Source organism: Engystomops pustulosus, chromosome 6 (genome assembly GCF_040894005.1).
Source record: "Engystomops pustulosus chromosome 6, aEngPut4.maternal, whole genome shotgun sequence".
NCBI classification, from domain to species: Eukaryota; Metazoa; Chordata; class Amphibia; order Anura; family Leptodactylidae; genus Engystomops; species Engystomops pustulosus.
In genome coordinates this window covers 44,990,772-45,013,175 of record NC_092416.1, presented here as the reverse complement: position 1 = coordinate 45,013,175, position 22,404 = coordinate 44,990,772, and the positions used below count along the sequence as shown (strand labels likewise).

The 22,404-nt window shown below is 41.0% G+C and overlaps 1 protein-coding gene across 17 annotated transcripts in view; it reads left to right on the top strand.

Moving 5' to 3' along the window:
* Positions 1-22,404, top strand: part of AGRN (agrin) — a 334,557-nt gene that overhangs the window by 236,901 nt on the left and 75,252 nt on the right. For all 17 annotated transcript variants that reach the window (XM_072155891.1, XM_072155888.1, XM_072155904.1 and 14 more), the window contains 3 exons: positions 7,658-7,879; positions 14,869-15,063; positions 18,588-18,788. In XM_072155891.1, coding sequence (XP_072011992.1) covers positions 7,658-7,879; positions 14,869-15,063; positions 18,588-18,788 — 618 coding nt within the window. The remainder of the gene's footprint in view (positions 1-7,657; positions 7,880-14,868; positions 15,064-18,587; positions 18,789-22,404) is intronic.

Here is a 22,404-nt window from a genome sequence, read left to right as displayed (position 1 = left end):
GCTCCCTTTATATCAGTGCCAACTCTTGGCCAAGAGAGCAAAGATAAAAAAGCAGCCACATCAGGATGTATGGAAAATAGCGGACAGAGATAGTTTTTATATGGTTAGTCCATATTACTTTAAATTAATTCTTAAATGATTTAATAAGCAATTCCACACATACTGCTTTTGTTATTATTGGGTTTTCCTGAAACCACTTTTAAGGCCACAGTCGCTGTCAGTAGGTCACTTCTCCAATAGAGAATTAAAGATACGTTTTTCTTCCTAAAGTAAAACTTGTCAATCATCCAGGAAAAACTCCCTCTTTATCTATTGGAAGTGCAGTTTGTATGGAGCGTATGACTTCAACTCATCTGAAATAGTTGGGGAACAAAGAAGCTCTAATGGGCTCCCATTCATTACAGGTAGTTATTCGGCTCTTGCTATGACACTGCGGTTAAAGTCGTGCTCCAGTTCAGTTAATTGCTATTAGTATTTTTTTTTTTCCTGTGGGGAACAGACGAATTTTGCTCTATTATGTTCTTGGAGAGCAGCTGGAGAATATGTAAAAAGGAAATATTGACTTTCAGTTCTGTCTACAAAATTAAACCTGTCTGGAAAGTGTTCCAGAGTCTGTTAGCGGGGACAGTGTGTCTATGCTGGAAGAGCAGTACAGTATACAGGCGGTCCCCTACTTAAGGACACCCGACTTACAGACAACCCATAGTTACAGACGGACCCCTCTGCCCACTGTGACCTCTGGTGAAGCTCTCTGGATGCTTTACTATAGTCCCAGACTGCAATGATCAGCTGTAAGGTGTCTGTAATGAAGCTTTATTGATAATTCTTGGTCCAATTACACCAAAAATTTGGAAACTCCAATTGTCACTGGGGCAAAAGAAAAAACATTGTCTAGAACTTCCATTATAAAATATACAGTTTCGACTTACATACAAATTCAACTTAAGAACAAACCTCCAGACCCTATCTTGTATGTAACCCGGGGACTGCCTGTATAGTCTTTTGCAATTGTTGTCACTTTCATACCATATGTTCTATACCATAGTTGCTAATAAGCTAAGATTTTATTGATGGTTTTACACTTGTTTTTCTGCAAAGAGCAGATATAACAATGGACAACTTGATTTTACCTAGTTTTTCTTGTCCATGTTTTAGTTCTAAGACAATAAAAAATAAGGTAATTACATATACTGTAATTTACTATTCAGCATGGATCATCATATATAATGTATACATACAGAGGTTAATCCTTGTACCATCTTGAGGCAGCAGTCATTCATCAAATACCCTGTTGCTCTGTTGGCAATTCTTTGGTGATCCCTGACTGTAATTGGCTTTAGTGGTCACTGAATTAAATAATGTTATTGCTGCAAGTAAAATGAACAAAGACCATCAGAGATCTCTAGAGTACTGATACTGTTGTCGGTGGTGGGTGAATGGGATGCTCAATGGTTATAAGGCAGTATCCAGTAGGTATTTAAACATCTGAGAGCCTCAGATAACTCCTTCACCATGTTGCTTATAGGACACCAGTTATTAGGTATAGTCCCACTAGGGTCCAAGATCTTACCTGTTTCGGTGGCCTTCATCCAAAAATTCCAGGAGGTAATGGTTGCAGGGTATGGGGGCTTGATTCCACTAGGACCCCCATTGCATGCACACTGCACATATGTCAGGGCACCTAACTCCATTGCCGACCAGGGACCCTTAAACCCCAGGTGTAGGAAGATATGCTGGTCGTTTAGAGGCCCAAAATCTGCTGATAACGCTTGGCATGGAAACATTAATTGCACCCTTAAAAGGAACTTGTCAGCAGAAATTGACCTAATAATCCACTACCAGTATACTGTCAAGCAGGTAAATGCCTTCCAGATCATGTTTCTTTCATGACCCAGTATGGTGGCATTATCCAGAAAATCTACTTTGAAGTGAGATGTAAAGCCAATGTTGGAGGGGAAGATTTGAAAACTGAAGCTTCCTCGAAAAGCCCCCTTCACTGCAATTGATGTTCCGGCATCAATACAGACATCACTAACCAGATCTCCTGAAGTCCAGTGATTTCAATCACTGAGGAGGCATTCAGAGCTCACCATGATGTTTTTGTTGAATTCTCCGCCACCTTGACGTTATACAACCAATTTACATCTTACTTCAAAGTTCATTTTCAGGATGATGCCACCACACAGGTACATGATAGAAACAAAACCTAGAAGTTGTTGTGCTGCTTGACAATATTCTGGTAGTGGTTTATTAGATGAATTGCTGATGACAGGTTCCCTTTAAATGTTACATAAAGGGGGTCAGTTATCTTATCTCTGTTTGTTTAGGCTTTTTTACGTCTGCTACTTTATCAATCATACTTTTTTCTTGTGTTTAATTTGTTTTAAGATCTCTTTTAGTGACCTTTGTTATAAATGTCTCAAGTTACAAGCTTTCTTTAAATATGGTTTCATCTAGAGCAGTGGTTCTCAACCTGTGGGTCGCGACCCCGGCGGGGGTCGAACGATCAAAGCACAGGGGTCGCCTAAAGCCATTGGAGCCACGATTTTATTGCATTTTTTGTCACGAATACAATATTCCTGTATATAGTCTGGGGTCACCGCAACATGAGGAACTGTATTGCGGGGTCACAGCATTAGAAAGGTTGAGAACCACTGATCTAGAGCTTTTTGCGCTAGATAATTTGAAAAGATAAATGTCATTTGTGACATCTGGAATAGAAGATAGGTGTGTCTTACTGACAATAAACTAATGTCCGGCGGACTTCAGTGCACATTTCAAAAAGTCCCCAAAAAGGCGCAAAAAAGACAGAAAAAAAGGAAGAGAAATCAAGATAATTGACCCCCAAACAGTTAATAATTATGCTCATTTGTGCCAATGGTACAATAAAAATGTTATTCATAGTAATGCAACATCTGGCCTTGACTGTAAAATACAGCCAATCACTATGTATAAAGTCCAAGTACCGTGTTTCTGCATAACACTTTCTTAAATCAGACCATAATCCAAACCCAGTACATAATCATATCCTGAAGATACGTGACAGAGTAACAAAATTCCATTTTGCACAGTGGTCTTGGAGTGAGGCTTTACAATATGAAGCCTGGCAAGATTTCTCAGCTAAGCTTATTGGTTCGTGAAGTGGTGGCACAGACTGCAATAGCCTTTGCGGCGAGGGGAAGCATTTGTCATTGAAAATATACGGTTGTAATAACATCAGAAAAAGTACCTAATAAATCTACCTTGCCTATGTCTCATATATATTGTATGTAAAGCGGTTCTGTATGCACAACAGAGCTGCCGTAAAAGATGGAAGGAGTGAAGGCCCATGTTCATTAGATACCGTTTGGGGCTTATTTTCCGACGTTTTCAGGGATCGCGCTGGGGATTGTTTTGCACGCAATAGTTTTGTGTCTGAATCGCACCAGCTTGCATGCAACACAAATGGGGGGGGCAGGCCGCCGGACGATCCTGAAGGATTTGGTCAACACGTGGGATTTAACATTTAAATTGTGTCGCAATACCAAGCACTTACATGCACCAGGTGAACCCCGGCGGACCTGAGCGGGGAAGCGACAGATGCAGGATCTCGGGCGCACGATCTTTGTGAATCGCGGCAGCTGTGCATGATCGTTGGACAACGCACCTCAGGGAACGAGCAGAGACAGGTAAGTAAATGTGCCCCTATATGCTCTTATATACTGTGTGCATTTATCCATAATAGTATAATTTGCCTTGCTGGAAGGATGATATCAAATGGCAAAAAAACTCCGCCTACATAAAAAGCATGGAAATGAAGGCAGCAATACGCTTCTGAAAGTATGTAAGAAGTAGCAGAAAAAATACTATGCGCCGCAAAAACACTTGTTAAGAGCCAGAAACCGCAACATGTTTTCCAGGAATTATAATATTCCAAACAGTTAAAAATGAGCACTTTCTGAAACCGGCATAAGAATTCTCATGATGTTGCATTGTGCAGCTTTTTGATCTGCTGTATTTCAATTTCTAAGCATTTCAAATTTACATTTAGAAGCAAAGGCCTACAACCACTAATATCACCATGGAAACCAGGATCTCCGCGGATAAGGAAAAAAAAACCCACAATAGCTTTAATTTCAGACTACACTTACCGAAACATAAAGGGAAAAAAAAACTGTTTGCAAAGTGAAGAATTGAAACAATAACAGATGTTATTTTTCATAAACTTGTCAGGATTTTGCATGCCACTTTTAACTCCTTCTTTCCCAGCGCAGCGTATTTCCATAGCCTGTCCTGTAATAATAATAATGCAAGCGCTGTATAAATAGGTCAAGCCATGAGGGAGATGGTAGCAATTACTCTTTCCAAGACAAGATCTATGGTTCTTTATGGACGCAGTTATCTTCTGCGTGTAGTCTACATGTATCACATCTGATGGTATATTAACGTGTTTTATTGTATTGCTCCATATCGGAACACAGAGGTGGGTTCAGCTTTGGCACAGCTGGCATTTGGAAGATGACATTAAATGAAGGTAGCCCTTTGGTGTTCAGTACCATGTTGTAGGTACAGAGACTATTGGATGTGCCCTGTAGCTTGCTTTCTTCCACTGAAAATCCAGGGCTGCTTTTGGATTGACTTTGGTGTTGCTTATATGTCACTAACTAACACATTTTTTGGTTCTAATTTCTAAAAATGCTGCTGAAATGTCCAACTTCTCTAAACAAGACAACCACAGTCAGTCCATGAATCACAGATCATGACTGGCTGGATTTCATGGACCAATCACAAGGGACTCCGAACATCATATTGATGTACAATGCAAGGACAACTTGCTTCTCTGTGGAACTACAGCGCCAAACTGTAATCATGATTCACGGACCAACTACTGTCGTTTGAAAGAGCCCAAGGCAGATTTATCTTTCAGGTGCATGGACAAAGAAAGATGCAACATATTTATATAAAGTTCTGTGCTTTGCATAGTTTGTCCAAGATTTAAAGGAAATTTACCATCAACATTAAGCATGATGAACCAGGGGCACTTACTTATAGATCCAGGCACTGTGAATGTGGAAATTTTCTTATATTTGTTATCCATGGCCTCCTTCCTTCTAAAATCATAGTATCATAGTTTATACGGTTGAAAAAAGACACATTTCCATCAAGTTCAATCAAGGAAGGGAAGGGATTGGATGAGGAAGGGATTTAGGGGAAACAATTTTATGTAACATAATATAACATCTATGTTATTTAGGTGTAAAACAGCATCTGAACCCTTCTTGAAGCTTTCTGCTGTCTATGCTGTGACCAACGCATGAGGCAGGCTATTCCACAGATTGACAGTTCTCATAGTAAAGAAGCCCTGTCGCCTCTGGTGATTAGACCTTGATTTCTCCAGAAGGAGACAGTGCCCCCTCGTCTTTTGATTCGATTTAATCTGAAACAACTTACCACCATATTTTTTGTATGGACCATTCATATATTTATATAAATTAATCATGTCCCCTCATAGTCGTCTCTTTTCCAGACTAAATAAATCTAGTTGTTTTATTCTTTACTCATAACAGCGGTCCTCCATACCCCTTATCACTTTTGTGGCTTTACGTTGATCCCTCTCCAGCTCCAGGGCATCCTTTTTATGAACCGGTGCCCAGAACTGGACAGCATATTCCAGGTGAGGCCGAACCAATGCCTTGTACAGTGGTAATATTACATCCCTATCCCGAGAGTCCATACCACTTTTGATACATGACAAGATCTTGCTGGCATTAGAGGCATCTGATTGACATTGCATGCTGTTATTCAATTTATGATCAACCAGTACCCCCAGGTCCTTCTCAACAAGGGACTCTCCCAGATTTACTCCCCCAAGGAGATATGTTGCCTGTGGATTTTTAGCCCCCAGGTGCATAACCTTACACTTATCCACATTGAACCTCATTTGACAAGTGGATGACCAAACATTCAGTTTGTCCAAGTCCCCCTGCAGCCTATGAACATCCTCCATAGACTGTATTACACTACATAGCTTGTACTACTACTCCCATCCTCCATAGACTGTATTACACTGCACAGCTTGGTGTCATCTGCAAAAATAGACACTGCCTCTATACCATTAATTAATATATAAAAAAGTAGTGGGCCAATCACAGAACCCTGGGTACACCACTCATAACTGGTGACCGTTCTGAGTAGGAATCATTGACCGCAACTCTCTGGATACGATCCTTCAGCCAGTTTTCATCCAATTGCAAATGATTCCTGCCAAACCAATAGACCTTATTTTACCCATCAGACATCTATGATAGACAGTGTGAAATGCCTATGCAATGTCCAAATCAACTTTTAAAATGATGCTAAAGGTTCTGTAGGGTAACTTCACTGGTTCTCACACTGTGCAAGGGAAGTGCTCCAGCGCAGTCTAAGAGCCTGTAAAGCTACAGCATGGAGGGGCTCTGGTTACGCACTCCAGAGCCATTTTGTCTCATTTGCAAAATGTTAAAAGTTGATTTTAGAAGGAAGAAGGCCTTGGATAACAAATATAAGAAGATTACCACAGTCGTTGTGCCTGGATCTATGAGTAAGTGCCCCTTGTTTAGCATGATGGATTTTCATAGTAGATTTCCTTTACGTAATCGCCTATTCAAAGGATATCCTTCTACCAGAAATAGCACCATTGTAGCTGAGGTTGTGCCTGCTATTGAATCTCCTTGTTAACTTATCTAAGAAGGTGAAATATAGCTGGTCAGAAAATATATTGATTTCATAGGCTTTCTTTGTCCCAGGGGCCTATCTACAGAGGTAGGAGCCATAGCAACCGCAATGGGGCCCACAGTGTCAGGGAGCCTCGGAATCTAACCTGACACACAAAAAATGGAGGATGTGCGTTATTATATACATATTATGGCACTCATTGTACAGCAAATTTATCATTGCATAAATGTGTGTACATAATTGTATAAATGTGTGTAAGAATTTATAAGTATTTGAGTATACAAATATGTATTTTTAAGGATGTAGGGAGTCCACATTCAGAAGTCTGCCATGGGTCCTGCCTCTCCTAGTTACGCCCCTGCTTTGCCCATTGCTAGTTGGGATCTCTGGCTGCCTCCTACCTGCCTCTACAATTAAATTGGACTTTACAGCAGCATTTTAGAGACTAGTTACCAAACACAGCCATTGTATATTGACTTCTAGTGATGTAATTCAGGCTCTGCACATGACGGGCATGCTACCAGGTGTCCACTAAAACTGAACCAATGTGCACTCACAGAATTTGTTGACCAATATCTTACTTAACCGTAGTAATATTACAATTGTCCACTTATACTATGCAATACAAGTTGGGCCACATTGATGCCTGTAATGCTATGGATTTTTAAAAGATCAAATTCTGTGAGTGTTCACATATCATGTTGATGATGTGTGTATCTGTATAATATGGCTTTTATTCTATCCAGAATGGCCTGTTCAATGACAACAGTAGTGCTGGTGGGTACACATGCTCAACAAGCTTGACATTCCCTTCCCTCCTCTAGGGGGCAGAGTATGACTAGCATGCAATACTTTCCCCCGCTTGCCCTGCTTGCTGCTCAGGGAGCGCTTGTAATTGTGCTCTCTGCACAAGCCTTATTTATCACTTCTCTTAGCTGACATTTGTTTTTCTATTTTTTTGCAGATCTTCACGCTCCCAGTCCTTGTCTGAACGTCGAATGCAGCTTTGGAGCAGCATGTGTAGTTAAAAACCAGAAGCCAGTCTGTGAGTGCCAGCAGGTGTGCCAGAGTGTATATGACCCAGTCTGTGGCAGTGACTCACGCACCTATGGCAATCCATGTGAACTAGAGTCTACAGCTTGTGCACTCAAGAAGACGATCACCATTAAACACAAGGGGCCATGTGGTAAGAAATTGCTTGTTTGGTCCCATTCTTATCACGTTGTAGACCGTCTTGTACCTGTAGCTGTGTGCTCAGTGGAGGTCAGAGATGAGTGCAGCACAGTTGCATCCGTCTCCCATAGTCTATGACCTTTGCAGAGCTGATATGCTGCTGTATTTTTTCATCCAGTTTTTCCTGCTGGAGACAACATATACTGGGCAGACGAAGCCAAAAAATATGCCTCGATCTACCAGTATAGTCTATGGATACATTGAGGCTTTACAAGGGAATATTTCTGGGCATATATACGCTGAATGTATCCAAAGAAACGAGATGCGAATGTAACCTTATTCCCAGTTTATTCTAGTAGCATCAGTGAATGCAGATGAGAAATAGCATGTAGTAGCAAATTCCTCTTAAGTAACCGTAGAAGGTAAAGGGTCAAGATTTAATGCGGCTTTACGCTCTTGCAGCCTTCTATGTATGAAATGTCTTTATCAAGATGTATACGAGCGCTGCTGCAAATCTCTAGAGAGGTTCGAAGATATCATCAAAAATTGTTAGTGCAGTCAGCAAAAGGTACACTCTCTAAAATGAGAGCGGTGAGATTTACAGGGGATGCTCCAAGTTAATAGGTCAATGTTTTCTACTGTATATACGGATATATATAAACTGTACCTTACAATACACAGCCACAGGCATGTACTATAAATAATTTATGTTGGGTTAAGGAGCTGCAAGCTTTACAGCATTCATATTTATCCAGATGTAGATAGATTTCTTAAAGATGTATGCAAAGTATGAAACAACGGGGAAAGATGTATGAATAATTTGGGTCGGTGGCCAGAACAGAGGGTTAATTGGTTAGGAAAATAACACTATATTCAAATAGTGAACATAATGTTGGTGTAGGTATCTGTGTGTTTCTATGTAGGGGTTAGGGGCCAGACCTAAAATATGCAATATACTACTATTTCAAGGCCTATTCACATAAACATACAATTGGTGAAATGTTCATTATTACAGACCTCATTGCCCCAAATAAATGGCAATTAAAGAGTCAAAGACAAACAAGCAAATTCTCATATGTGGTTGATTCAGTATATCCCGTTGTCTAAGCAGGGGATAAGCTGCTGATAATGGTGAAACTATTGGATATATGTACATTATACATTAGAGAACCAATTCACTTGCTATATCTTCTGATGACACTTGTTTGGGCCCTTACCATTGCCTACCTTTCTCCGTTATCAGATTTCCTATTGTGGAATTTAACAACTGGATTCATGAACCTCTCCTTGTGTGAAGTGAAAGGGTTAATAGTTTTGCTTCCCGCATGGTATTGTTTTATTGTGAGATGGGATTCTGGGTCCTGGTAAAATGATGAGGTCTCAGAGTATTGCTCCTTGTTGCGAGTAATGAAAGTGCCGCACGTCGGGGAACGACAGGTCAGAGACTGTGCACTGTTATTAGCTTTGGATGCTCTTGGCTTTGTCCCTTCTCACAAGTCTCGGCGTGTCATTTTATCCCATACACACACACACAAACTGGGCACATGCATGTTTATCATAGCACTTTTCCTCAGCCTGATAAGCAATTTGTTCAGTTTGTATTGCCTGTCCGTGCACATTACCTAGCCGTCATTTCCAATCTATATGATCCAGTGCCTCCCCTGCTTATACTGTCTTATCAGTGAATGCATTATGAGTCATTTAGATGAGGGGGTCGTTTCTGCAAAGGCTTAGGTGGGAAGCTGAAATACTGCAGATCCTGTGACCACAAATTTAAGTTTTTCAAATGGCTTCTGTTAGCTGTGAATATTTTTATAGGATTTATACAGATCATAGTTAAGATTACAGGTAGTCCCTGTGTGACATACAGAATAGGTTATGTAGGTTTGTTCTTAAAGGGGTATTCTCGTTTGGGAATTCACATTTAGTTTCATTAATCTGCCATATATGTACATTTCTTCAATTAGATGTAATTAAAATAAAATGTCCCTTTTCGGTCCCTTTCAAACAAAACTGTGTCCTTGAATACGGCCACCTCTGCTGGAGGGATTGCACAAAGAAACAAAAGGTTTTTGTATATGAAATGTCCAGGATTACTGTATGTCCTGTGGTAATGAAAGCTGAACCCAGGTGGTCAGGCAGGACTCAATAGTGCATGTCTGGCCATTGCTGCAAAAATATGAGGTGGTCATATCCGAGGAAGTTAACATGTTTCTAAGGGACAGCATGGCCTAATTTGTGAGAATTTATCTTCAAACGGGAACATTTTTTTTTAATAATATCCAATTGAAGAAATGGTTACATATGGCAAATTAATTAAATTAAATGTGGATGCCCAGATGGGAATACCTCTTTAAGTTGAATTTGTCAGACCAGGTATATTTTGTGCCATCTCACAATTCGGGAACAAGAATAAACCATAAAGCTTCAATGCTTAATGCTTACCTTTTAATTCTTAATGCTTACCTTACCTTATAGCTGATCATTGCAGCCTGGGACTAAAGTCTAATAAATTACCAGCATCCAGAGACTTCACCACTGGTGACACAGTGGGCTGAGAGGTCCATGTATAATTGGGGGTCGTCTAAGTTGGGTGTTCTTAAAGAGGACCTATCACCCCTGAAAAATACCCCCACCAAATATGTTCCCCTTAATCCTCTCCGCAGCCCCTTTTATATTTATTCAATTTTTATAAAAAATTTTGTGTGCATACTTTGTTTTAATTGATCCGACCTCTTACCAAATAAGAGGTCCGATCCGCGTAGAGGTCCCCTGGCAGTCGGCCGTATTCATGAGGGGGCCGGTCGACACACCCCCACCACTCAGGCCGGTACCTCCAGTCTCCAGCACTTTTATATCAATTTACTCCAGTGTTATGGATATGGCTCTGAGACACTTAGAATACTTTATTTGTTATTGATGAAAATCATGGCATTGAATCAGGGGTTTTTCAAGAAATCTAGTAACCCCATGGGGGCCGGTATAAGCTTGGCAAAAAGAGCACTTACCTTGCTCCCGATTCCCTTATCGCTCCACTACTTCTGATTTTCCTCCGTTCACCCCGCCGGAAGTTCCTGGGGGTGACAAGACCTGCTATGAGCAATTATTTTCCTTCTCTGACCTGGGGACAATAAAGTCCCTTTTTCTGAGGTGCCAGCCCATAAAAATGTCTGATAATGAAGGACAAAATAAAAGAGATGTACAGAATAATAGAAGGTAATCCATCCATAGACAGAATTCATGGAAAACAGAAGAATATCTTTTATTCATAGCATTGTTAAAAACATTATGGTTCTCCATAGGAGAACTGAAAAATGGACGCGTTTTGAATCTGTTGATTCTTAGTTGTAGTCGTCAGATTTCAAACGTGTCCGGTTTTTCAGTTCCTCTATGGCGACATGATGTTTTTTACAAAGTTATAAATAAAATATATTCTTTTTAAATCTGTTCGCCATGGATTCTGCCTACTGTTGATTATCATCTATTTTTCTATGCACCTTGACTGTCCGTGACTACATCTGTGGAGTGGTGTGTGTAGGCTTCTAGAGGAGGTAGGCTGAACAATTAAACTTTTTCTATGTAATATGAGAGACAGTAGTTCAGAATTTTTAAGAGGTAAGTATCATACCTCCCAACTTTTGGGCGAGAGAAAGAGGGACAAAAGCCCCTCCCCTTTTTCTAAACCACACCCATTGCCCCAGCCACAAGCATAGTCCATAGTATGATGCCCCTAACTTTGGCAACCCCCCCCCCCCCAGCCTCCTCCTGTGGTCTCCTGTCCTCCAGCTCCTGCTGTAGCCCCCTGATCTCCAGCTTCCTTATCCTGTGGTCTCCTGTCCTCCAGCCTCCTCCTGTCCTCCAGCCTCCTTATCCTGTGGCCTCCTGTCCTCCAGCCTCCTCCTGTCCTCCAGCCTCCTTATCCTGTGGCCTCCTGTCCTCCAGCCTCCTCCTGTCCTCCAGCCTCCTTATCCTGTGGCCTCCTGTCCTCCAGCCTCCTTATCCTGTGGCCTCCTGTCCTCCAGCCTCCTTATCCTGTAGCCTCCTGTCCTCCAGACCCTCCTGTAGCACCCTGCCCATCAGCCTCCTTATCCTGTGGTCTCCTGTCCTCCAGCCTCCTCCTGTCCTCCAGCCTCCTTATCCTGTGGCCTCCTGTCCTCCAGCCTCCTTATCCTGTGGCCTCCTGTCCTCCAGCCTCCTCCTGTCCTCCAGCCTCCTTATCCTGTGGCCTCCTGTCCTCCAGCCTCCTTATCCTGTGGCCTCCTGTCCTCCAGCCTCCTTATCCTGTGGCCTCCTGTCCTCCAGCCTCCTTCTCCCTTCCCCCAGCCACCTCCTCCCATCCTCCAGCCTCCTCCTGTTCTCCAGCCCCTCTGTACTTTATTCTCCTCCTGTTCTCCAGTCTCCTCCTGCTGTCCCTCAGCTTCCTCTTATCCTTCAGCCCACACTGTCCTCTATCCTCCTCCTCCTTCAGCGACCTTATCCTGTTCCCCAGCCTCCACCTCCAGCATCCTCCTCCTGTGCTCCCTTCTTTCCACCAGCCCCCCTGTCCTCTATCCTTCTCCTGTCCCACAGCCTCCTCCTGTAGCCCCCTGTCCTCCAGCCTCTTCATCCTGTAGCCCCTTGTCCTCCAGCCTCCTCAGCTTGTGGCCCCCTGTCCTCCAGCCTCTTCACCCTGTGGCCTCCTGTCCCCCAGCCTCCTCACCCTGTGCCCTCCTGTCCCCCAGCCTTCTCACCCTGTGCCCTCCTGCCTCCTCCTGTCCTCCAGCCTCCTCATCCTGTGGCCTCCTGTCCTCCAGCCTCCTGCTCCCGTCCTCAGCCCCTCTGTCATCTATCCTTCTCCTGCCCCCCAGCATCCTGTCCTCCAGCATCCTGCTCCTGTCCTCCAGCCCCTCCGTCCTCTATCCTCATCCTGTCATCCAGCCTGCTCCTGTCCGAAGCCTCATCCTCCTGTCACACAACCTCATCCTCCTGTCCCCCAGCATCCTCCTATCCTCCATCCCTCCTCCTCCTGTCCTCCAGCCTCATCCTATTGTCCCCCAGCATCCTCCAGCCTCATCCTATTGTCCCCCAGCATCCTCCAGCCTCATCCTATTGTCCCCCAGCATCCTCCAGCCTCATCCTATTATCCCCCAGCATCCTCCAGCCTCATCCTATTATCCCCCAGCATCCTCCAGCCTCATCCTATTGTCCCCAGCATCCTCCAGCCTCATCCTATTGTCCCCCAGCATCCTCCAGCCTCATCCTATTGTCCCCAGCATCCTCCAGCCTCATCCTATTGTCCCCCAGCATCCTCCAGCCTCATCCTATTGTCCCCCAGCATCCTCCAGCCTCATCCTATTGTCCCCCAGCCTCCTCCTATTGTCCCCCAGCCTCATCCTCCTAACCTCTTGCCTCCTCCTGTCCTCCCACCTCCTCCTATAGTCCTTTACACATTTACTCCTCCTTGGCCGCACCAATTTGGGGTGTTAGCTGCAATACTTACCCCTGCTGTATGGAGAAAGCTCTGTCTGTGACCCCTCTCCATACCCCCCTTGCCTCCTGCTGACGTACTGTTACTCCAGTCAGTGGCAATGGGTTAATAGCTTATCTCCATAACAACCCCTTCAGGTTACACATACCTACACATATAAATACACTCTAGTCACACATAGACACATGTACTCCACCATACACTGACATGTTACACTATGACATAAGTGGCAGTCACCTATTCAGTTATTTATTGGTGTCTCCTGTGGAGCCCTCAGTCAACAGAGGGTTAAATGTGGGGGAAGAGAGGACACAGCACGGAGCAGATTACTTCTTACTTGTGAGGCTGCTCCCACCTGCAGCCTTGGTGTCAGGCATCTCTCCCTCTGTCCTCTCTGTGACCCGACAACTGAACGGAGCTGCAGAGGAGACTCTCACACTGTGCCCCATATCAGCTCAACTCCTGCTGCTGTGACCCGGGAGATTGTGTCTCCACTCTGTGTCATCCCCCGGCAGAGACTGACACTGGGGGCGGAGCCTGCACTGAGGAGGCAGAAGACTCCGCTCTGCCAGGTAGTACACCCTGCAGCTCCTGCCTCGTGTTCTCCGCTCTGCATTGTGTCGGAACCACAAGCCAATTGGTCCGGGACAATGCAGAACTTATCGGGACATTTTCTTATCTATCCGGGGCAGCGGGGCAGGTCTGAAAAACCGTGACTGTCCCGTCAAAAGCGGGACGGTTGGGAGCTATGTAAGTATGGGTGTAATGTTAGACATTTAATTGCATGCATTTTAGAGTGTGCATATACCTTTTAATTTCTCTCAAATACTTTGGATGCCAGCTATCCTATCACTGAGCAAACATTCAACAGTGTGTTGAGTTTCCGCTTTACGTTTATTTCTTTAAACCCTCCATTCCAGACTCGATAAACGTTTTTGCTTCATGAAGCGATGAAAATAAATGAATATTTCCAGAAATGAATTGTATTTTCAATTACAAAAAATTATATTGAAAGCCGGAACATATTTGCTTGGGGCAAAAGTTAGGATTCTGCTGAGAACCAACCACGAGGCAACGTGCTTTCAAGCGAAAATTAAACTTTTACAAACAAGATTTGTACTGGTGGCTGATTTCCTGTGTCTTCTAGAAAATCAGAATGCAACAGCGGAATGATCTATTAAAATTCCCTCACCCATTCCTTTTAGAATACGCATGAGATGTGACATTTTCCCCAAGAGGCACATCGCAGACAGGATTTGATGAAGTAAATTAGTCACCCACATTAAAATGAATGCTGCTTTTTTATACATTTGTCCCTTTTGTACCCTTTGACCTTGTCAGAATGCCCAAGGACAGACTGTTGAGTTAATAGCATCTGATGTATCACTGCGGGGTGGCAGGTCAATTAATTAAAGTGGGTGCAGGTGCATCCTAGCTATCTTTGGAGGACAGGCGAGTGACATACAAAACACAGCTGGAAAGCATAGACAGGGATATTTAAAGCTTCTCATCCTTGGAATATTTCTTTATTGCAGATCGTTGCAAGAAATGCCAATTCGGAGCCATCTGCGAGGCAGAGACCGGACGGTGTGTTTGCCCTACGGAATGTGTACCCTCAGCTCAACCCGTTTGTGGCACTGATGGCAACACGTATGGCAGTGAATGTGAGCTTCATGTACGAGCCTGCACACAGCAGACTAACCTGCAGGTGGCAGCACAGGGAGACTGCAGTAAGTAGATGCGCCATATGCTAAGTGTCTTTGGAATGGGAATGAAGGGTTATTCACTTTTTGGACTTTTTATGATATGTTTTTAAAAATGACAAAAATCCCACTCTTGAGATAAGTACAATTGTTTGTATTTACAACAAACCATACTCAAATTCAGAAATCTTCACATAGCAATGAAGGTAAGATTACTTGGACTTTTTTTCTTCCAAATTGAACAAATTAACAGTTGTGAAATGTAACAAGATCTGTTGCACATTTCTGTAATTTACACCCAATTTTAGACTTTTATTTTGCTAAAATGAACCAAATTATGACAAGTTATGAATTATGATTGCTAATGTGTCAGATTTATCATCCAGGATTAGCCATTTGCAAAAATTTGGTTCATTTAAAGATAGTTCAGTCTATTTGTCCAAAATAGGTTAGTGGTGACCTCAGTTACCTTTAGGTGGCACTCAACCTTATTAAAATAGTTAGAGTAATTTGTAATCTTCTCTAAAATTTCCAAACCCATAATATCCATCTACCGTATTGACTTTGGATTTTTGGATTTAGTCAAGCAATCTTAATTGAAATGTAATAGTTGCTTCATAAAACTCTTAACAAATCATAATGACATAATGACAAATCAGAAGTTTTTTTTTTTAATTTGTGGGGTTCTGGTGCTAAGACCCCCACAATAGCTAGAATGAAGAGTCAGAATCACTTGGCTGAGCACTGTGTGCCTTCATTGTTCATCAGCTCTGCAGTCTTTCCTGGAGAGTTTTACCGTGGCCTGAAGAACAACGTCCATAGTGGCATAACGCTCAATTGATTTTGATCAATCAAAACTAAGGCTGAAACGTGACAATCACTATACCTGTGTTTCATCTGTTTTTATGATTAGGCGCAATAAAGTTGAATATTAGGAACCATTTAGATTAAAGTGCTGGATTCTTTCGTTTTTCACGTAAGACTGATCCCTACAAAGTAGTAAAGAGTTCTTTTTTGTCTTTGAAGTTTTATACTGTACACTTTTCAGTCAACACCTTCTCAAAACGAACAGCACTGTCCACGGAGCAGACAATTTTCTGGGCTTTGTCTCAATAATCCCATTGAAGAGCACCTCAGTCAATCTCTACTCTCCTTGAAATGGCTGAAAACAGAGAACAATAGAATGCATTTACCTTCACAGAAATATGGTCAAAATATAGGCTCCATTTAAAAAAACACAGAACACTGCTTTTACTTCTTCTAGTCATTTTAATTTTTGTTCTTCTAGCGTCAGGATTAAACACGAATACATTTTGAAATTTCACTTTGTCCGTGATAGGAAAATAAAAATCACACAGAGCTGGGAGCAATTTTGACACATTTATTTTTAAACTTTTCAGCCAGAGAATGAAACGCATGGAGGTGGCATAAATCTTCATAGCTTTGGATTTAGAAATAAAAAAAAAGTGCACATACTGTATATATCTTATAAATCTGAGAAAAAAGAGAACACAACCCATCATAGAAGCAGCTTGATGGTGTCACCGCTAAATTACCCCAGTTTCTACACTTGCCAGACGCCATGCGAGCTGCCGAGGATTGCAAGGGACATTAAACTATCAAGACCTGTAATTTTCCATTTTTCACCATTTTTCCTGAATTTGTTAGTCGGTCTCCGGGGAAGTGTTTAAAAATAACGTTGTTTGTGAAGAGTTGTGTTCACTGGATGAATCGTTTGGTAATTCAGACAGCCGCAGTTTTCTTTTCATCTTTTGTATGTGGAGCTCGATAAAGATTTTCTTCATTTTTTTAGTTCGGTACCTATGAAGTTATTGTTATGTAGTTTACCATGGTGACTGATTAAAACCTTTTTTTTTTTACTTATAAAAGCAAAGAAATGAGAGATACATATGCATTACTCCTGAAATATTAAGGCAATATATTAATAAATTAAAGGGCACATGTTATAAGAAAAGACTATACAGTCAATCAGAAACTGACTGATCCATAGCCTGAGCCATTGATGATTGGCTGTGTCTCAGACTACCTGAGATTCCCTGTATGAATTATAATTAAAAATTAGTCACAGATCACAGCACTGTACTAATGGACCTTAAGCTCAAGAGGCAGACAATAAATGACAGGTCACCATTACATTGGGGGTACTGAATATTTGGAACTTGGACTGTCACTTTAAGAATATTTAATTTGCATTTGTGAATTAGTATTTTATGATTCTTATGAAAGGTAAAAAAACATTTTTCACAATATGTTTATTAAGAAATGCAATTCAATTTATTTATTTTTAATTAAACTTATTTTGCAGTTTATTTTTGTGTTCCCTCTTTCTATATTCCATTTAGGAAATAATTTGGACTAATGCCCTGTAAACCCTTCGTCAAATAAAGTTGGTGCAGCTTTCTAAACCACTTATATTTTTCCTGATGTAGCTTTCCTTTATTCAACCAATGTGGGACTTACTGTTTGCAGTGGGTCTTCTCTCTGACTCAGAAAACTGTTTACAGAAAAAGCCCAAACCACAACATCCCTTTTCCAACTATTTAAGACTTAAATGAAATCTACCATCAAAATCAAGCATGATAAACCAGGGACACTCACTCATAGATCCAGGCACTATTACTGTACTCATCTTCTTTTATTTGTTATCCTTGGCCTCTTTCCTTCTAAAATCAGCTTTTAAAATTATGCTTATGAGTCTGAAGGGCTACTGGGGCGGTTCCAAGAGTCCTTCCTTTCTGTATATTCACTGGCTGTTATACTGTGCAGGAGCACTTCCCCCCCCTCACTGTGTTTTGACCCTTCCTGTACTGAAATGAGATTACATGAGGCAGAGGGAGGGGGAAGTGCTAAGGGAGCAGGGGGGGGGGGGCTAGAATGTCTAAGAGCCTACATCATAATTTTAAAAGTTGATTTTAGAAGGGAAAAGGCGATGAATAATTAATTTGAGAAGATAACATGCTTGATTTTGATGGTAGATTTTCTTTAATAGCTTTAAGCAACTGTATTCATGTAGGTTCAGCAAAAGTGTATTGAATCATTTTTTAAACTTAAATGATTTGTACTTGATAAAACGGATAGTCTATAAAAAGAAGCCTTTGTATAGTCTTCAATTTAGTTTGCCAGCCTCCACCAGTGAGTAAGGATTTTACTCATGTTCATTCTGCACAACCTTACAAGCCTGCCACAATGTCCACCCCCTGATGATACGCAGAGTGTCTCACTATTTTATACATATCTCTTCTTTTCTATAAGGCACTATGGTGGAGTAGCCGATTATCTAATTTTAAGTGGAGGATGTGCTCACTTTTTGCTTACACCAATTTAATGATTTGTATTTGCTGATGAACCTACAGCGCAAGCACGTTGTAGATGCAGGGCTTCAGATTAAATACAACTCTGATTATGTCAGTGGTCTACGGTGGGTGATACATGTTCCTGGAGTTGCTGTCATATATTCAAACACTTTGCAAATGTATATTACCAGATTTAATAGCTTCTTTCTCATGAGCATCTTTTTCATTGTATTTCAGAGACTTGTGGAAACAGCATCTGTAGCTTTGGTGCAAAGTGTGTAAACAACCAGTGTGTGTGCCAGCCTTGTCAGCGCCAGCCGTACCTACCAGTGTGTGGTAGCGATGGAGTCACTTACGACAACCAGTGTGAACTACAAGCTGCGTCCTGCAAGCAGAAGAAGAAAATTGACGTGTCTCGGGCAGGATCCTGTGAAGATGGTAATTCAATTTAATTTTTTTCACTGTTAGTTTTTCTATTGGAAATAAAGTGATAGAAATTTATTACAGAGTTTCTGAATAAGGTCAGATCTGGTCATACATCTAAAGATGATGTTTTGGAATCAAGTACAGACAAGTTTGGAAAAAAAATGAGTATATTATTGTTAAATATGCATTACACTCCAATCTATTTGAAGAGCCTTCTTCAATACCTGCTTCTTCAATACCTGCTTAACCCAGTAGTTGCCAAGTGTACCTCTTAATGGTGGAAGTATCCTATGAAGTGTCTGATATTTACCGATTACAACAAGTATAGATAAGATCTATCGTGACCATAGCCATCCTATTTTCATTAGGCGCTTTTGGGTTCTTGGTGATCTTTTTATTACAATACAAAGACATATCCACAAGTGATAAAGGCTATTCCACTAAAACTGACAATCAGTGTTGAGTGGATTCAGTGCTGAGCTGTAAATCCATGGTACCCAAGATGAGAAGATGAGGATTTCATGGTAAGCATTCTCATCATGGTGGCTCTGTCATTTCATGCAACACATTTTAGCTCATACATGTTCCCAGATGACCACAGTGTATCATAGGCTTAATCTAAGGTCAGTGCAGAGCTGCAGTTATAACATCTGTACATCTTATATTCCCAGATCAATGCCGTTATTGCAGAAGGATATGTATGTTCTACACCTGAGTTGTATAAGTCTTCCTTTCTAAGTTATCTGGAATAAAGTACAACAAAGAATTTGGGGTATTTCTAGGTTTCATGAGTTAGGTGTCGCAAGGATCGCAGCTGCATCCGTGACATAGAACCTATAAAGAAAATATGGAACTTTACCCTTTTCTTTCCACTCTTCCATCTTTTGATGTTGCAAATCCTGTCGCAAATCCTGTGATGGCACAAATATTGTGCATATTTATGTTTGGATTTATGATATTTTTGCATCTTGCTCAGTTTTCTTTTTACATCCTGGAAGTGATGAGGTGCACACGTGTGATCTTTGTGATATCTGAATCTGCTAATTTTATAATTTGTCTTTGTGGGGAAGATTGTGCAGGTGTGTGGATAATTGGAGAATCACACCACCAGTGGCTTCTGTTTCTGGTGTGCTGACACATCAATACTACTTCATAGTGCTCAGCTGTAAGCAAAGGAAACTTGCCATAACATGCAGAACTGTTCATGTACTGGCTACTTATACACCGGCTCTAATAATTATGTAAACTCTATGTTTTGCTTCTCTTTAATTACATTCAAATTACTTCACAAATCTTTTTAAGGGCAGAAACAAAGGATGGGAATGCTGCAAATTGTCTGCAGCAATCATTCAACAGTGAATCTGGCTGTATCAAAAAATACCAAAAACAGCAGTTTTTTCTCTCGGCTTTCCTTTGCGATATCTCTGTCTCCCAGCACAAATTTCAATGTTTGAATTGCAAGGTTGACATTCACAAAGACAACCAAAGGCAATAGTTGACAAGCTGTGGATTGAAAGCTGTTAGTCTGAAAAAAACCTGTTGTATTACAGATGTGACCCATTATACAACAATGTGGAAATGGGTACCCCAAGACTAAATATTATCTACTATCCACCTGATATTATATAACTTGCTGATTGGTGGAGATCGGACTACTTACAGTCCAGTTCCCTTGTTCCGCTAAATGAATGGTGTAGGATTTGTAGGTTAAGGATTTTCACTGCTTATCCAGTCATTCTCTAGCGTTGTTACTTAAAGGAAATCAACTGGTTTAAAAAATTAAATAAAACTAGAAATACTAACCCTCACTTCTCTTAATCTTGATCCTGGTGCTGTCTTTCGCTAAGTTTTACATGCCGGGATCACCTAGAAAAGAAACTCATAATTAGCAGCATGGATCAACGGGACAAAATAACTGACGCTTCGGTTTGCTAATTATGCATGGGAGAGTGAGGCGATGTCACACAAGATTCTTTTTGTCAACATCAAAATTAGGAAGTAGAGAACTATAGGAACCCATAAACATGGAAAAGGGAGTGGCAAGGGATCAATGATTCCCAGCCTGTGTCAAAGAAATGTTTATATACCAGATATCCCCTTTAATATTCCCTATCATGGAAATAAATAAGGTCTTCTGCATAGGATGCAAGGCATGTACAATAAGGGTGTTTTGATCAGATTATTTGATTTTTTTTTTGTGTACTTTTTAAAAAGTGGATTAAAAAACTGCATTCCCTTTATTATCCAGTTTAGTTTTACTTCCTAATCACAATCTTGTCAATGTTGTATGTTTGTATATACCCAGGGGTCTGTAGGATCTTTTTTCTGCATTTTGCCAAATTAACAGTAATAAGAAAGATGATTTTTTCAATTTCTCTTCAAAATGTACATGATGTTCTGTAAATTTGTGTGCTTTGTTTTTTAGAAATGACACTGCACATCTCTTTGCTGTCCAATAAGCCAATCATAACCCACTTATTTGGCACTGAAAGGTGTGCCCAGGCAAGAAGAGGTTTGGGCAGCTGTTGTTTACACTGCACCTGTTAGGTAGCACCTGTATATGAGTCACTTGGAAGGACATCTATTCTTGTTCAGATTATAGAAGAGGTTGACAATATCATCGCCAGCTTCCAGCCTCATCCCCAGAGGTGTAAGAGACATTGGCACATCCTATTCCACTTTTATTGCTTGTGCCCTTCATGAAGTGCTGATGACAATCCTTCCCAGGCCTGATTTATAAAAAGCAGTTATGTCTTGGAATGGTTGAGGGTTATTAAGGGTGATCACGAGCACATTAGAGAAGATTGATGGCTTTTAAATCCAATGCAGAGTTGAGAGCTTGAAGATTGGTTAAACATTGAGTCTTCCCGCTGCTGTTGGTTTATATTCAATAGTCTATTTTCTACTATTTAGCTATTTTATTCTTCTTTGCTAGTGGATTTATATCTTCAGTTTAGAGCTTTTGCTGATCAATAAGCACCAATGCCAGGTGGAAATTTAATATTGGTGCACTGCAATATTTAGCCAATCATGATTATAGGAAGAAAAGGCAAGCTTTCGATGACTCTCTGTGTAATGTATGTCACAAAGCTGTCACAATGGTTGGTCAAACCCAGTTATATAGGGGAAAAATAAGGTTAAGTCGTGACCTTTTCTTCTCAGAGGAGACAAGCCATCAGATCATTGGCCCATTACTTATTTGGGATTGCAATAATTTCTCGTGTCTGTACTGCCTTGCAGGATCATTATGATAAAATTGCCAGTATCACTCATTTTGTGAAATAAACCCCTACTGGATATTTTGCTTTATGTGCAATGAAGATTTTAACTAAAAATATATTTTAAAAAATATTATTGTTGGCGGCTCTGCAGTCGGCCCACATAAATATATTGACAAAACAAGTTTTATTTCCACTGTAAAGGAAGACATAATATTTCACTCTGTAATAACCACTATTCTATTTGTAGCATAGAATAATATTTAAAGTCCATATATTTAGTAGGTATTGAGGTAACAGAATAACTAATCCTGTTTATATCAATACATCTCGTAGACCTTAAAAAAAAAATAAACTTCTTTTCCATCAAAGCAACACTAACACTACAAGTAAATATAAAAGTAAATAAG